This window comes from Podarcis raffonei, chromosome 12, assembly GCF_027172205.1.
Source record: "Podarcis raffonei isolate rPodRaf1 chromosome 12, rPodRaf1.pri, whole genome shotgun sequence".
Classification (NCBI taxonomy): domain Eukaryota; kingdom Metazoa; phylum Chordata; class Lepidosauria; order Squamata; family Lacertidae; genus Podarcis; species Podarcis raffonei.
The window spans coordinates 18,841,659-18,858,104 of record NC_070613.1 but is presented as its reverse complement, the minus strand read 5'-3'; the positions used below and the strand labels follow the sequence as shown (position 1 = coordinate 18,858,104).

Genomic DNA, 16,446 nt, shown 5'->3' with positions numbered 1-16,446 from the left:
AAGTTTTTTTTTAATGTGTGTGTTATTTTCTGTACTCCATATGGTCTTAAATTGCTGCTTTTTTTGTTAACTTACATCCTATTGGGTTTTAGGATCTTCTTGGTGTTCTTATTTCAAATATTTATTTATTTATTTCTGCTTTAAAGTATTTGTGTGCGTTTTTTGGGGGGAAGTCCAATGCCCAGACAGTTGTAGCAGGGTGGGGTGGGGGAGTTTGTTTTGTGCTAGTTAAGGAAGATGCAGGCACAGAGTTCTGTGCTTAGGCATGTATATGAAAGGTAAAAGCAGGAGGGGTGGTATTATAGCTAGGAGGGTCTTAGAAACCCTTCACTTAGGCACCCTTCTTCCTAACAGTTATATTTGGTGTTCTTCAAGACACACAAAAGGTAAAGGAAGTTGAGTTAGTCTGTAAAAACAAAAAAACCCAAACAAAATCCATAGTCAGGAAGCCATGACTGAAGTTTCAATCATCCCAGTCCCATTTAAAGGATGCAAGGGGCTTGAGTTTGATTTATTGGGTCACTTAAGTTTGTGTGTGTTGGTGCTTTATTGTACACCTGTACATCTTTCTGTACATCTTTTCTGTACACCTGAGTGAAATTTGAGCTAGGTACAATTAGTAAGTTGTTATTTATTTATTACCCACCCTTAATTCCATAAAGTAAGTATATTTTTCAATAAAAACTGAAAAGTAGACTGCTCAGAAGTTTTCTAAACTTAAAATCACAAAACCATAGAATGGAAGAGTTGGAAGGTACCTGAGGATCATCTAGTCCAACCCCCTGCAATGCATGAATATGCAGCTTTCCCTATGGGGATCGAACCTGCAACCCTGGTGTTATCAGCAACGTGCTCTAACAGGCTATCCAGGAATAAATTCAAATTATTTTTCTTAGAGGTAGAATTGGATCAGCTAGCAAAAGAAGAAAGAATTGTGGACAGATATTTTGAAGAAGTTCCAATAGAATTCCTGCCTTCAGAGGTTGCTGCTTTAAGTACACAATATGAGGGTGAGTGGGAAGAATATAATAAAGTAGGATTAACATATCTGATGGTCTTGTTTAACAAAATCCAAGAACTTATACAGAATTGTTTGACCCAAGGATATAACTGGGGTTTTTTTTCTGAATGATGAGCAGTCACAGGAATAAGACTTGTAATATATTGTAATATTACAGTATATTGTGTATACTTTGCAGAACAAAACCCCCAGAAAAGGGTTGTTAATATATTCCACAAAATGTGGTAAAGATCACTGGCTTAGAGCTTAGATAGTTTTAAAGGATAGAGGAAAGAATGAATAAATATATTCACCTACATATTCCTGAGCTCCTAATTATTAATATGTAACAAGTAGCAAACTCTTTCATTAGCCCATGGAATTCATTGGTTGTCAGACTCAGAACCAGATGTATCATTAGGCAGAAAAAGACAACCATTTCAGGTGACAGATACTTTTGGGGGCGGGGTGAGAACACGGATGCAGCAATGCCCTAGCTGTCCTCTTCTGTTGGTGCGTGGCATTTGGAATGACCTGCTGCATCATTGTGTAACCAAAAATCATGGTGAGATAAATTGCTGTTTTATCAAGGAACTAATGCTTGATTCTTATTACATCTGAGTATTTTGAGCTGAACAAATTTATATTCCAAACCAGGTTATGTTGTCATCATGTCTAATTTGGCTTTCGAAGAAAAGACAGTTGTACCTTGCAAGTCAAACGGAATCCGTTCCGGAAGTCCGTTCGACTTCTGAAACGTTTGGAAACCAAAGTGTGGCTTCTGATTGGCTGCAGGAAGCTCCTACAGCCAATTGGAAGCCGCAGAGGCCCCGTCGGATGTTCAGCTTCCAAAAGAACGTTAGAAAACTGGAACATTCACTTCCGGTTTTTGATCGTTTGGGAGCCGGAACGTTTGACTCCCAAGGTGTTTGGGAGCTGAGGTACGTCTGTACTGGAGGCTAGCAACCCAATGATTCTTTGCAGTTTTCTACTTTTATGAATAATAGAGCTAGTGAATAGGTTTTACGGTGCAGTTGACTCTCATCTTTTGTGCAGGTTATGTTCTAGGGATAGCAGTTTTCTACTTTTATGAATAATAGAGCTAGTGAATAGGTTTTACGGTGCAGTTGACTCTCATCTTTTGTGCAGGTTATGTTCTAGGGATAGCATGTAAAGCCAAAATAACATATAGTCAAAACAACCCTTTAAACACCAGAAAATGGCTTGTAAAAAGCACAGTGCAGCATTTACTGGTGCCTGACGACTGCATTACGTAGTCTGTACACTCTCTAACTGCACTGCTAAACACTCTCTCTGCACCTCTGAACACTCCCAAGGTGAGTTCAATGAAGGGTGGGATTATCGATGTTTTCCCTGCAATACCCACCCACCCCCTTTTCCCCAGTCAAGCACTTAAAGCTGAATTCACACAAGTTTAATGTGCATAAGTTGAGAGTCAGCTATGTAAGAAATCTAACATTCTCTATCTGTTGGAATTGCATACAGAATGTGTTTGACATGTACTGTTTCCAGCTTCAGAAAATTTTCAAAACTTGTTGTACACTTTTTTGTTTTGTGTAATTGCAATTTACTCTACTACTTCTGGCTGTGGCTTTCAGAGACTCTGAAATATAAATAAGCCCCTGTGATCCTATATAGTTCCTGTGATTAAGTATATTTTATTTGTTTTATCTTATAGATGAGAAATCATTAAAACGAAGGGCTTTGGCTGCAAAATTGGAGGCAAATGTAAGAGATCTTCAATCTGCTCTTCAAGTAGATAAACTAGAAAAACCTAAATTTGAGAGTGAGTGCAAAGGCAAATTATATAGCAGACACATCTTTTGCTCAGAAAATAGTTAATTACACAGTCTTTTGTCCAGGGCTTTTTTTTCAGCTGGAACTCTCTGGAACCCTTCTGGCCCCTCCCAGTTCTGGCCCCTCCCAGGTTTGTGCCATTGCCTTTATAAGAGAACCAGGAAAGCACTTCTTTTTGTAGAAAAAACAGCACTGCTTTTGTCAACCAATAGATAAAACTATAAAACATGGTTAAACAATGTCCCACAGTCACCAGAGAGTTGGATCAGTTGCAACAGGAAACCATCTATGTCAGCTCTTAAATGCCTGCTGAAAAATTTCGGTTCCACCAGTTATAGCTTTCCACAATGGTTAATTGTTGTCTGCTGTTATCTTTGTTATATTATTTTTATTATGCTTTATGTATTATTGCTATAAACCACTTTGATATTTTTTCTTTTTATGATATAAGCAGTATATAAATATTTTATAAACAACTAAATAGAAATACTTAACTACAAGAATGAGTTGCAGCAAGCCTCTTGCTTGTGCATACTGCCCTTCCCCTTTCACACTCACAAGGTGGAACTGCTCATGGGTGTGAAGCACAGTGATATCAGAACTCAGGGAACTGTAAACGTATCTTTACATATGTTTCCTAAGCATGGTTAAATTCAAGTGTTCTCATCTGTGGATGCTGACTTGAGTAGAAAAATTATGTAGAATGTGTACATACATTTATGAGGGTCACTCATTAAAGATTTCCCCTGACCCACTTCCGGTTATCGTAGGAGGATGAAATTGCACTTGTATAATGATACATCTCTCCGCCGGTGAGGTGGTAATTTGTAGCTCTGAACTCCTAACAGTTGCTCTGCTACAGGTGCTAACGTGGAGTAATGTCTGATAATGGAACCAGTTGAATGCAGAGCGGTCATCAGCTTCCTGTACTTGAAAAGGCGCACACCACGGGAGATGTTTGATGAGATGAAAGGGACTTATGGGGAGGACGCCCCATCGTATGATGCAGTCAAGCACTGGCATCCCCAGTTCAAGTGTTGTTGGACTTCGGTGGAAACTGCTCCTATTCCTGAGCAACCACAGTCTCCCTTTGATGAAGACACCATCTGGCAAGTGGAGGCCACCATTTTAGAGGATCGCCACATAACTGTTCGCCAACTAGCTGCAGATGTCAAGATCAGTGTGGGCTCTGTAGAAAAGAAACCATCCATAACCATTTACACATGGGAAAAGTGTCCCCACGGTGGATTCCCCAGCTGCTGACACCTTTCCAGAAGCAGAAACGAGTCACATGCTCACAGGCTCTTTTGGCCACATGTCACGAAACCCATGATGACTTCTTTGCCAGACTAATTACTCAGGATGAAACATGGGGCCATCATTATGACCCAGAGACTAAATCCCAGTCCAAGCAATGGAAGCACTCTGTTTCACCACCTCCAAATAAGGCACGTGTCCTACCGTCAGCGGGCAAGGTCATGCTCACGGTCTTTTGGGACTTTTCCATTCCACCTTTAGTTGCAGACATGGAACTGTTGCATGTCACATGTCTGTTTACGTTCCAGCACAGCTTGCTGGGAACTTCCGTTGTGTGTATAGCTTTGGCTTTTCACTGTCTCTCTGAGGAGAAGAAAGGGAGACAACCTGTTTTCTTTGTCCTGATTTATGCTTAATAAATCTGCAGCTTGTTAGTAGGTTTCCACAAGCCTCACGCCTGTTCTGTTTGCGCAGTATGCATCTGCTAATATAGCGTGCTCAGGCTTTTGAAGTCTGAGTCGCTGATTTACGTCGCACCAGAGATCGGGGGATCGTCATGGCTGGAAAGGCATGATCCAGCTGGGGGCTAGCCAGCTGGCATCTCAACCCCCGAAGGATGCCAACACACGGAGTAGTGGTGATGGATTTCCTGGTAAAGGGTGCCACAATTACCAGGACATACTATGCTTCACTGCTGCAGAAATTGAGAAAGGCCATCAAAATTGAGGGGCATGGTATGCTGACCAAAGTTGTCCACTTCCTGCAGGATAATGCCCCGGTTCACAACTCACACGTTTCTCAGACGGAAGCACGGTCCTGTGGCTATGAAGTCCTTCCTCACCCCCCTTATTCTCCTGACCTCACACCATCGGACTTCCACCTCTTTCCAACCATGAAGTTATTTTTGAAGGGCAAGCATTTTCCAGACGACGAAATGCTGATTTCTGAGGTCATGTTATGGCTTCTAACGCAACCTGCCAACTTCTACAGACAAGGTCTCCACAGCTGCATAAAACAAGGGGGGAAGTGTGTGAATCTTGCTGGTAGCTACATAGAGAAGGACTAATTAAGTCCCAGTTAAGTTTGTCTCAGTCCAAGGGAAGTACATCAGGGGAAATCTTTAATGAGCGCTCCTCATATATACACACATCTAAAAGGTTATGGAATGTCCTCTGGGAACCAAAGGAGAAAGGAAAGGTTTTTTACCATGAATTCCTGTTATCATTTTATCTTGGAGGGCATTCCACCCACCACTGTGTATTCCAGCAGACTATGGTTATCCTCCTCAGGCTTATACCATTATATACATTTCAATGAAGTAGGGAGGGATTCCTGGGAGAGTTTCTTTCTGGCTTGTTTCATCTCCTGTCTCCTGTTTCTTCAGTTGTTCAGTATTGTGCTTCAGTTATGACCTCTCCTTCAGGTGTTGTTGTTTTTTTATAAAAAAAGATATTATGGCTTCTTTTGTTCTTCTATTCTGGTAGCCCTTCCCAGATTGGGAAGATGATCCACATGTTTGGATCCTGTCTGCTGTCCACAGGGAAATACTATCCTGAAGGTTCTGGAGTGTGCTCCAGGAGTCACAATGAACAGGAATTTACAGGAAAGCCTCCCTTTCTCTACTTCCTCAGCCGCAGGTTTATTTTATACTTTGCATTGATGAAGCAGATGTATGTTCTATTGTAGCAAAAGGAAGAACAAAATAAAAAAAGTTGAAATGTAATAGTAGAGAGGTATTAAGTGGCTAGCTGTTTTTAGTCAAGGTTTAATGGGTCTATCTTGATTGAACACCACTAGTGACTTCCTCCTGCCTCTCAACTCTTTCATTTTCAGCATCTTATTTACTTTGTCTTTTCTTTTGGGAAGGATTCCAGGTCCTGGGGATTGGATGGGGGATCAGTTAATCTCTTCAGTGCTACAATGAAGCAACTGGAGGTCACATGCAGCAGCCCAAACCCAAGATGTAAACTTCAGTGTGGTATCCTGTGGCCACAATGGCTCCCACCATATGAATCTGTATTGCTATGATATCAAGTATTTAAATTCTCCACAGCAGGGTTAATCTACAAGTGGAATATTCAACTGCTGCAAGCAACTGCAAGTTTTGCAACATGGTTGTGTTTTTTAGGGGGACGGGAATTGTATATTGGACCTATTTCATCTTATTCTCTCCATAACATGTAAATAATCTCTCTCAGTACCAAAAAGCGTTTTACGGACAACAGGCAAACGGAGACTTAGTTCACTTGAGCCATCAGATCAGTTCGCATTGAGACCACAACTTTCAGGGCTGCAGATACACATAAGTAAAGTACCTGGTAAGTACAAAACGTGTTATCTAAAGTATCGTGTGTGCTTCCAAGGATGCTCCTTATACTGTGCATTATTTGATATGGTTACTGAGGACCCGAATGGGTTGGGTTATGACCCTCATCACGTGACGGTGGCAGGAGAGCAAAGAACTCTGGGAACTCTAATCTTCTCTGTCAGCTAAGTGTTTTTATCTTCAACAACACTTTATTTCTACTTCTTTACTGTTCCCTCCTATATCCTTTCACTTTCTAGTATTGTGTGTATGTCCATTTTCAAACTTTACTCCTTTGTTTTCTTTCCTCCGCTGAGGTTAAATAAATTAAAACACACACACACACACACACACACACACACACACACACACACACAAAAAAACAAACCCTCCTGCTTCCCGTTTTGCTTTCGCTTTCCCTTCTCATTTCCTTGTTTCCACTATTTTATTACTGATTATTTTGGATCCTTGAAGTGCCAATGGTTTTTCTATCATGCAACCATTGGCCTTCTCAACTGTCCTCTTCCATCACCGGCTCCTTAGCAACGGTTGCCGCCTCGTTCCAGTTGTGCGATTCCTCAGCAGTGTGTTCTGCTTTGCACACAGTTGCCTGTTTATAACAGCTGGTGCTTGGCAAAACATTATATTTCACAAAAGGGTGGGATATAATGCAGTTGCAACAAAAGAATAAGGAGAATGTTGTTTGTGATGATATTATACTCTCAGATTTTTTTCTCTAGAACAAACATTGAAGGCAGGTTGAAAGATTAATAATGAGACAGGGAATGCATCATCAAATTTCTTGCTTCATTTGGTTCTAATTGTCCATTTGAAATATATATATATTAGACAGAATGCGTTAGTAGGTGTGTTTTTAAGTTTACTTTATTTGCTATGTATAAATATTATTATGTTGCCTTGAATGTCTATTTTGATATGAGTGGAGGAATATAAATGTGAAAAGTTTATTTACACATTAAAAAATATAACATATTCAGAAAATTAGCATGATCTTACGGAAAGTGGTTAAAAGTGTCTTGTATAAAAATAATATGAAATTGCAAGGCTGCAGTCAAGGATTTTTGTTGTTTTTGTTTTTATCTTTCACTTAGTGATTAGTTTGATTGAAGCTGGACATTTAGGTTCATGAAACAGAGTGCATGTTTGTAATATGCCTGTTCACTCTGAACTCACACTTATGAAATCTATGCTTGGGCACAGCTAGCTTCAGAAATTTCTAGAATGTAGGCAAAGTTATTGATGTTTACCCTTCTCACACACAAAGGAGAGGTAAAGGTAAAGGTACCCCTGCCTGTACGGGCCAGTCTTGACAGACTCTAGGGTTGTGCGCTCATCTCACTCTAGAGGCCGGGAGCCAGCGCTGTCCGCAGACACTTCCGGGTCATGTGGCCAGCGTGACGATGCTGCTCCGGCAAACCGGCACCAGAGCAGCACATGGAAACGCCGTTTACCTTCCCGCTATAAAGCGGTACCTATTTATCTACTTGCACTTAAGGGTGCTTTCGAACTGCTAGGTGGGCAGGAGCTGGGACCGAACGACAGGAGCTCACCCCGCTGCGGGGATTCAAACCGCTGACCATGCGATCGGCAAGTCCTAGGCGCTGAGGTTTTACCCACAGCGCCACCCGCGTCCCCAAAGGAGAGGTACTTGTGCCTTAAGAGGTGGGGTTTCTGCCTTCCTTCTTCTCAGGCCTCTTCAAGCCACTGTGTGGACAGATACCATAGAGTATTGCAGTTATTGAGGTCACTGGCAACTATGTCACAGCCACTAAATGTCAGATAGGAGACCAGATGGATCTAGTCGAGAAAACTATCAAAGGGGGAGGAACCTGGTAGAGAAAATAAGAAGAGACAATGGCTGCAGCAGTGGTTCAGTTCAGAATGACCATTTTGCAGACATGGAGCAATCTATCCCATGTTCTCTCCTCTCTGGATAAATTATCCTGCTATCAGCATTATGAACAGTGTAGACTATCATCTTGGGACAAACTTGATATGGTGCAGTAGACCAATTCATCCTACACAGATTATTCAAAGTGCCTATATCATGATAGTAGAAATTATTCAGATGTCCAGGAGAATAAGCCCTCTGGTGGAGATTGTAGTTAATTGAACAGCAAAATTGTTGCTCCGTACGTTTAGTCAGAATTTCCTTTCTTGTAACTTGAATCCATTGATTCAGGACTTATCCTCCAGAGCAGGAGAAAACAAGCTTGCTCCATCTGCGATATGACAGCCCTTTAGATATTTGAGGATGGCTATCATATCTCCTCTCAGTCTCCCCTTTAACTGGCTATATTGCTTTGATATATTCCAATAATCTTGTCACAGTGGATAATCTAGAGAAGAACCTTGCCTATAATTTGTATAATGTAATTCCAACCCCCACCTGTGGAGCCAAAAATGAAAGCCTATACAGGTAGAGAGATAACAGAGACTGAACTGAGGAAGAAGATTTGAAGATGTTTGTTTAATATTTGTAGGCTGGTAGATCTTTTGTGAATATAGTTCACTGGAGAGATCCCCTCTGCTATCATGTTGGTTTTTCAAATTACTTGAGCAATTTTCTATTTTTAATGCAGTTCCATTAGTTAAGGTTCTGTTTGGCGTCTGCTGCTTTGAAAGTTATCAGCTGGATGATTGCCTGAGGGAGCAGAACAGTCTTCACTGCTTTTTGTATACACATCTGTAAATTACACTGAGCTATGGGTTACAACTCAGTTGCTTTGGACTGGTACTATAAATAAGTCAAAGGACAGCTTACCTATCAGGATCCAGCTGACTATAGTAGAAAATCATTTTTCATGTATGGAGAAAACTTATTTGTGTCAAAAGTTAACTTTATGTATGAATATTTTTCTCCCCATTGTGCAATGGGAACATATAGTGGCTAACAGAATCAAGCGTGATAGCAAAACAGTAGATGCAGGATATGATACGACAGTCCAGGAGGAGCAAGACCAACTTCTAAGTAAGTCTTATACATGCTTAGCATGCTCCCATGTAAAATGGGACACTGTTGAAAATCAACTTTAAGGAGGTAATGCACATTTAACCATAGCCTTTATTTTGACAAGGTATTAACTCCACCCTTTAAAACATTTATATCATTAGGATAATATTGGGGTGAGGAATTTTTGAATCTGATGGGTGGTGGTTGAACCTTTTAGATAAACCACCATGTGCAGTCCCTTCTACAACATGCACAAGATCAGTGGGTATAAGAAAATCTACTGCATCCTGCTGCTAAAATTATGTGTGCACATGGTGCTTACTCCAGCCAACAGAATCTCAAGCACATAGAAGGCACATAGTCCTGATATCACCTGGTGGGGATTTGGTACTGACAGCACTGTGGGAAACTTAAATATTTCCAAGGTAAATTATTAACTGTGCTGCTGAAGGACCACATATTTTGACAGAGAACAAATATACAAGAAAATATGAAATAACATATCCATTAGTCATGCAAATATTACTGTGCAGTTTAAACCTTATTTTATAGATTAAAAACAAATTACTTGGTATCTTGTATTCTTTGTAATTTATTGGTTGTGTTCTGTCAGTTGTTAGGCTTTATATTAATAAGCCCTTTTCTGTGTCTGTCTTTGCAGAGAGGGACATAGAACTGGCATTAAAAGGACGGCTTCTGGAAGAATTTCCAGAGAGCAAAGTATCTTTGCCACAATTGGATAGTTCTTCTTACCTTCATGCAAATTCACACAGACTTGCTTGTAAGTAATGATTAGTATACGTGTTGGGATATGGGCTTGATGAGTGAGTAAAATATGGGGTCCTGATTTAGGTAGAGAACAATAGAGTATTAAGACCAGTCAACACACAACCTGCCAGACAAGTGTAGATTAAAGCATTTTATTATTTAGCAAGAAAAATTTGACAAACATTCTCCTCACACTTAAGCTTAAACATTTAAAAGGAGAATACATTTTTACAACTCTGGAGGTGGAACCTCTCAGTCAGAAGAGCTTAAGACATACATTTCATAGTTTCAAAGCTTCTCTAGACCTTGGCTTGATGATGCCAAACTTTTAGTTTTCAAGTTTGGATCTCACCTCAACCAATCAGATTCTGCTGATGGTGCAGAACTGGCTAACCTCTCCTATTTTTATGTCTTAGCCTGCTTGTTAAGACCCTTGCCTCCATCTGATTACTTAACATACCATATTTCATATCCTGTCCAGAAAAATATAACAAACACTTCTAACTTCACTAGATCAATTTGAAATTCAGCCTTCCCCCTTTCCAGAAGCATTTAATCACCAGACAAGCTGAATCTTTCAATACCATTCACAAATTTGGTAAATGTAAAAGCCTAAAAGGAGTTAGCAAAGATTACCCACCTGCAGTTTTGGATAGTGGATATGGAGGAAAAAAATAAATGTTTTTAGAATGTTTTTTGAATTAAGTAAACAATTTGTTTTGTTTCAGTGGAGGCTGCAATGCAAGAAATATTAGAGTTTAACAAGAATTTACTTCCAAGCCATAGAACAAATCTGCAACAAGCATTGCATCTTGCAAGTTATCAGTTACAACAAAAACAGCTACAACAACAACATCAAGCCAATGCGCTTGGTAAGGAATGGGTTAATTGTGTACAAATATGGCATTCAGACTCTTTGTTACATTTCCAGTTACCCTGTGAGTATGCTGTTATCATGAATTATTTGATTATTTTAATCAAATTTCTATGCAAATATTTTAAATTACTTACATCTTTTTTCAAAAAAACCACTTTAAAGTAACTTTTTTCTGATTATTTGAACTGGTGTCTTCCTGAATACACCCTTGCATCTCCTTGCAATGTGATTTTTAAAATTTCTAAGTTATTTTTTAAAACAGAGATGAAAAAGTCTTGATTTCTCACTGTATTTTATTCCTCCCATCTCCATTTAAATATTGTCCTATGTCTTAGAATGCTTTACTTTAAAAGACCACCCAGTGCATTCATAATCATAATGATACCTCCCTCTAGATCAGTAAGCTTTTCATGGGAGGGGGTGGGGGTACCCTGTTCTCCAGACTGAATCTGCCTAGTGCGCAGTAGAGTCTTTTCAAGCTCCCAAGAGCTTGATTTTTCTGAGCTTCTTATCCCTCACCAGCCCAACACATCCTTAACACGGATGAGAGGCCATTTACATAGGGAAGGGAGGGGGCAACTGTTGATCCACAGCTTGAGTGAAAGCTTTGTATTTTCATGGCTTGGGGCAGATACATGGATTGGGCTGTGTGTGACAGCATAGTTACAGAAAGACAAACTGTGGCAAGATGCTCAGGCCTGCTGCAGCCTTCTCAAGTACTGCTACCATAATAAAGACAAGACACAGCAACACTGAATAGAAGAGCTGTTTCAGTGTTCGTCCAATTCACTCCTATCCATATAGGGAAGGCAAGGGCCAGGGCCAGAGAGACACCATCTCCCCAAGGAACAAGTTCTCGGATGGCACACTTTCTAGCATTCACGGAAAGACCAAAAACCTGCAATGAGATGAGCCAGAGGTGCAGATCTTTGGGGCACTAAACTCATGTGAATAACAAGTGGGGGACACGAGACACAATTTCATTCTGCCAACACTACTTCCTTTTTAGTTTATGGGGTGTCGTATCCAATGGAATGGGTGTTCACCCTGTCGTGAGAAACTAGACAGGAGCAAAGACTTGTGGCAAGTAGGCTGCACTCCCTCAGTTTTTCCTCCTGTCTAGACACAGACACTACATTCCTCCTGGCTTTCCTGACTCAGCTAAGTTTTTTACTAATTTCTCAACCCCCTTTTTTTCTTTAGGTTTTCCTTATCGTCATTTTTGTTTTACAGTTCTTTGTCCGCACGTTGTGGTTTCTTCGACACAAAAAACTTTCTGTTGCGCTGTACGTTTGGTTGTTCTGCTTATTTGCCACCCTTCTTTTATTCCTTAGTTGTTTACTTACATTACTTATAGATAAATTTTCCAGAATGGTTGCCCTTGCCGTGGCGCCAATGGTCATTCAGGCATGGCAGCCCTCTTTCGGTGCACTCTATTTCTTTCCCTCAGCAGTCTCAATGGCTACCGCCATTTATCTCGGGTCATAACTGTATTTATTTATTTCGTTGGTGTGTGTGTGTGTGGTTGTGTCCTACTTGTGTGACTGGTAGTGTGGCGTTTGCGTTCTCCTGCCCTGATTTAAAAATGGCTTGGCCACCTCCTCCTGGTTTGCTTTTTTTTACACCGGCAATTGAGTGAGTGTTCCTATTATGTCCCTGCCTGACTGCTTCTATTTGCCTTTGATATTGAGCCCTGACTGCCTCCTGGTTCACTTTGGAGGCGACAGAGTGCCTGCCCCTCATCCTTATCCTCCTGGTTGGCAGCTGTGACAAGGAGAGTGTGTGTAGCTGCTTTTTTCCTCCACTCTCAGTCCACGGTGTGGCAAACAGTGTGTGGTTTGGCATAAGGCTTTTGCCTGCCTCTTTTCTCCTGATCCATGGAGTGCAAACCTTTGGGGCTGAATTTCTATAATCTTCCTCTTAACGATAAGAACAACAAACATTATCTTCCCAAAACAGGAGATGTAGAACACCATTGCTGTTCATTACTGTAGCTGGAAACCTGAAATGCTAACCAGAATATATGGCTAGATGTCACACATTTTTTTTTTCATTTAAAAAAGCTATTATTTTTTACTTTCTTAGGCTTGCTTTTCATTAGAATTATTGGATTGTTCTGTCTCTCATACAAACTGTTTTGTATTTTAATTTTCAGTTGACAAGTTCAGAAATATGCCATTATTTCCCCCACCACCACCTGGGACAGCTAGGTTCCAGGACTATACTATACCTGTTCAAAAATCAGGTAACCTATAAAGTTGGCTGTATAAAAAAAATATTCCTAATTTGGGGGGGGGAGTGTATCTCATTCATACTGTAGGTTGCATTTGTTCTAGTAAAAACTATGTTTGATAGTAATGTTCCAAGGGAAGGGCATGTTCAAGGTGTTATACAAACAATTACAACAGAACTTAATTCATAAAATCTCTGAACAAAATCCTAGCATTCCTAGCTAAAAATATACTCCTCAAGTGTCAAAAGTCAGGGTAAAGTAGTGGATCATGGCATGCTGTACAATTAAGGTACCAGACACATCTCTGTGGGGACGGAGTCCCGCAATTTGTGGACCACCACAGAGAATGCCTTCTCCTGGGCAAGCACCTCATGAGGGTTTATAGGGAAAGAAGCGGCCTTTCAACTACTATTTGGGGCCTGAGTCATTTAGGGCTTTAAACACTAATGTGAGCACTTTAAATCAACCCAGGAAACAAGCTGGTTCACAATGCAGCTGTTTTAATACATGGGCTATACGAGATCTAAATGAAACCAGTCAGTAATTTTGCTGCTACATTTTAGACCACTTAAAGTTTCCAAGTCATATTCAAGGGCAACCTCATGTAGAATGCTTTGCAATAATCCAATCTGCAAGTTACCGTGTTAGCCAATTGCCCTTTATTGTCCCATGCTGCCTCAGAAACAAATAAGGGAGGGAAATCATTTGACTCGATAAAGAAGATTCTCTTTGCTTTCGATCAGTGGTTCCCAGCTTTTTTTGGCCATGCCCCACCTAAGCATCTCTAAAATCCTGATTCCCACCCCACCCCGTGACACATACCGGTAATTCTTATTATTCCAAAAGTATACTCCTATTCACATGGAGGAAGCCTAAAAGGCCATTAGCTTGGTCTAAACAAGCTTCAAAATTGCCCCACTTAAAAATCAAATTGCCCCCCTGTGAGGCGTGTGCGCCACTTTGGGAACCACAGCTTTAGATTTATTAGGGAATGGCAGGCTGTATCTCTGTAGTCTACTTTATACATTTATGCATTCATAGTCTCTCTCACCCTGTAGTCACCAAAAAACGTTAAGTATTGTTATATAAACTTTTTCCATAAAAGTGATTATAATTATTTTTGATCAGTTACAAAGACATTCCTGTATTCAAAACAACAATGTATTTTAAGTCAAACACAGTATTATATTATGTTTTTATATATTTCCTATGCAGGGTGGGAAACAAACCAGTTACCACAAAAAGACTACTTCCAAAAGCTTGCATTATTAAAACGAAGGATTTTGGGGCCAGAGATGAAAGGTAACGAATCTCAGTGGAAAAGGGTTCTATATTCACTTTGGATTTAAGAGGGCAGGTTATCTTCTAAAATTCCTACAAAATGTCAGGGGAGGAGAAAATGTCTTTGTGTGGGTTGGCAGAATGGAAACCTCAACCCACTGAAAGGCAAGGAATTTATGGCTGCTGCAATTTCTATACCACACTTTGCAGGACAGTTTACAATATAAAAACACCAAAATACATAACATAGTAAGAAACAGAAACAATACCTCCACCTACTTTAAAAGGCCATAGAGTGTTTAGTTAGCTAAAGGCTGTGCAAAATGCCTGTGCAAAATGAAGGCTCCTCAGATGATGATCCTGTTAGATTTGTAAGTCAGTTGGCCCATAACCTGTTAGACTTAGACCACCTCACACTCCTGCCAAACTGCTGCTGAATCTACTACACATACATATATTCCTTAGAGAAAGGTAGGGTGGATGAGGCATGCTTTAGGCTTGGACTGTCTCTAACCACCCACTTGCAGCTGATGCCATATCTAAATAAAATCCAGACATGGGGGATGGGCTGCTCAATACATGGCCCAAGCACATTTTTCTCCTAATTACATGAACTGATTGCAGGATCCAGGCCAGTTCATATGGGGAGAGGTGATCCTTGAGGCATTGCAGTCCTGAGCCATTTAATACTTTATAGGTCAAAACCAGCATCTTGAATTTAGAAACTAATTGGTAGCCAGTGCAGTCAGGCCAGGATTGGCACTATATACTCAACCTGCCTTGCCCTGGTGAGCAACCTGGCCATTGAATTCTGCACCAGCTGAAGTTTCTCCTCTGTCTTCAGAGGCGGCCCCATATATAACACATTGCAATAATCTAACCTAGATGTTACCAGAACATAGATGACAAGTGGCACTGCATTGGCAACATATCAAAATATTAGTTTTCATGTTATGGCAAGTCAATTTAATACTATAAAAACTAACCCTTTCAAGTATACAGATAAAATTAATAAATAGGTAGACTTTCAAATGGTATGATAAAGTAATGTGGCTTTTATTTTATTTTTTTGTTTTACTAGGGGGAGGTCCTTCATCAGTCACTCAGGGAGACGTTCAAGATCAAGTGGAGGTAAATAACTATAGCTTACCCTAGAAAACTTAACATTTGTGAGATTAAGCCGGAGGACATTCCTTGATAGGGATGACTCTTCCCATTGGGTCCTTAGAGCCTTTTCATCTTCTCTCCAAGAGGAGGAGTCCTTCCCATCAGACTGACCCTGCCTGCAGTCAATGAATCTGACACTGATGAAACACAGATATTTTAGAGTTATCCTGTTAACAGAGCATTCAATTCACAACTTCAGCAGAGCATTCAGTTCACAACTGCAGCAGGCAACAGATAGCAAAATGAGATTTGCATATAGTAATCTAAAATGTAATCTTAAATATAGGTGGATTAACTCAGTTGTAAGTACCCTGAATAATTGTGTTTCGTTTTTTAGGACCCAATTGTTATTTCTGGAAAAGGATGCAACCCCTACAGAAAAGAAACCACCTTCCCAGTCATAAAGCAAAGTTCAAAACATAAATGACCTAATTATTGTGTTTTTAGAGACTGAGTCAGTGATGCAGCCATCTTATAAAATTCATCTTTGCTGAACTGTGAAAAGGAAACATGAAAACCTATGCTGTTGTATGAATTTGTTCTGAGAACTTAATTGTACTGGAACAGCAGTTAAAATATATGATACCTGAACCACCAATGCTCTAATAGTAGTAATTTTTAAAAATTGTTTAGCAGATCATAACTAGGTTATTTGTGACCAAAGCTACGTACATTTTTATCTGGCTATGGTAGAACCAACCCCATAATCAGATGTTTGAAACCAATCAGATCCTTCGCCCTAGAATTGATCACAAAACACAACTAG

The 16,446-nt window shown here is 40.2% G+C and overlaps 1 protein-coding gene across 4 annotated transcripts in view; it reads left to right on the top strand.

Annotated features, from left to right (window-relative positions):
• The window catches only part of CCDC7 (coiled-coil domain containing 7), a 149,245-nt gene extending 132,967 nt beyond the window's left edge, over positions 1-16,278 (top strand). For 3 of the 4 annotated variants that reach the window (XM_053359538.1, XM_053359537.1, XM_053359536.1), the window contains exons 70-79: positions 897-1,010; positions 2,700-2,807; positions 6,274-6,393; positions 9,289-9,372; positions 10,016-10,135; positions 10,851-10,994; positions 13,155-13,244; positions 14,448-14,534; positions 15,595-15,644; positions 16,018-16,278. In XM_053359538.1, coding sequence (XP_053215513.1) covers positions 897-1,010; positions 2,700-2,807; positions 6,274-6,393; positions 9,289-9,372; positions 10,016-10,135; positions 10,851-10,994; positions 13,155-13,244; positions 14,448-14,534; positions 15,595-15,644; positions 16,018-16,107 — 1,007 coding nt within the window. In that variant the 3' untranslated portion in view covers positions 16,108-16,278. The remainder of the gene's footprint in view (positions 1-896; positions 1,011-2,699; positions 2,808-6,273; positions 6,394-9,288; positions 9,373-10,015; positions 10,136-10,850; positions 10,995-13,154; positions 13,245-14,447; positions 14,535-15,594; positions 15,645-16,017) is intronic. The other variant, XM_053359539.1, reaches the window with a different exon arrangement.
• Positions 16,279-16,446: the final 168 nt, after the last annotated feature.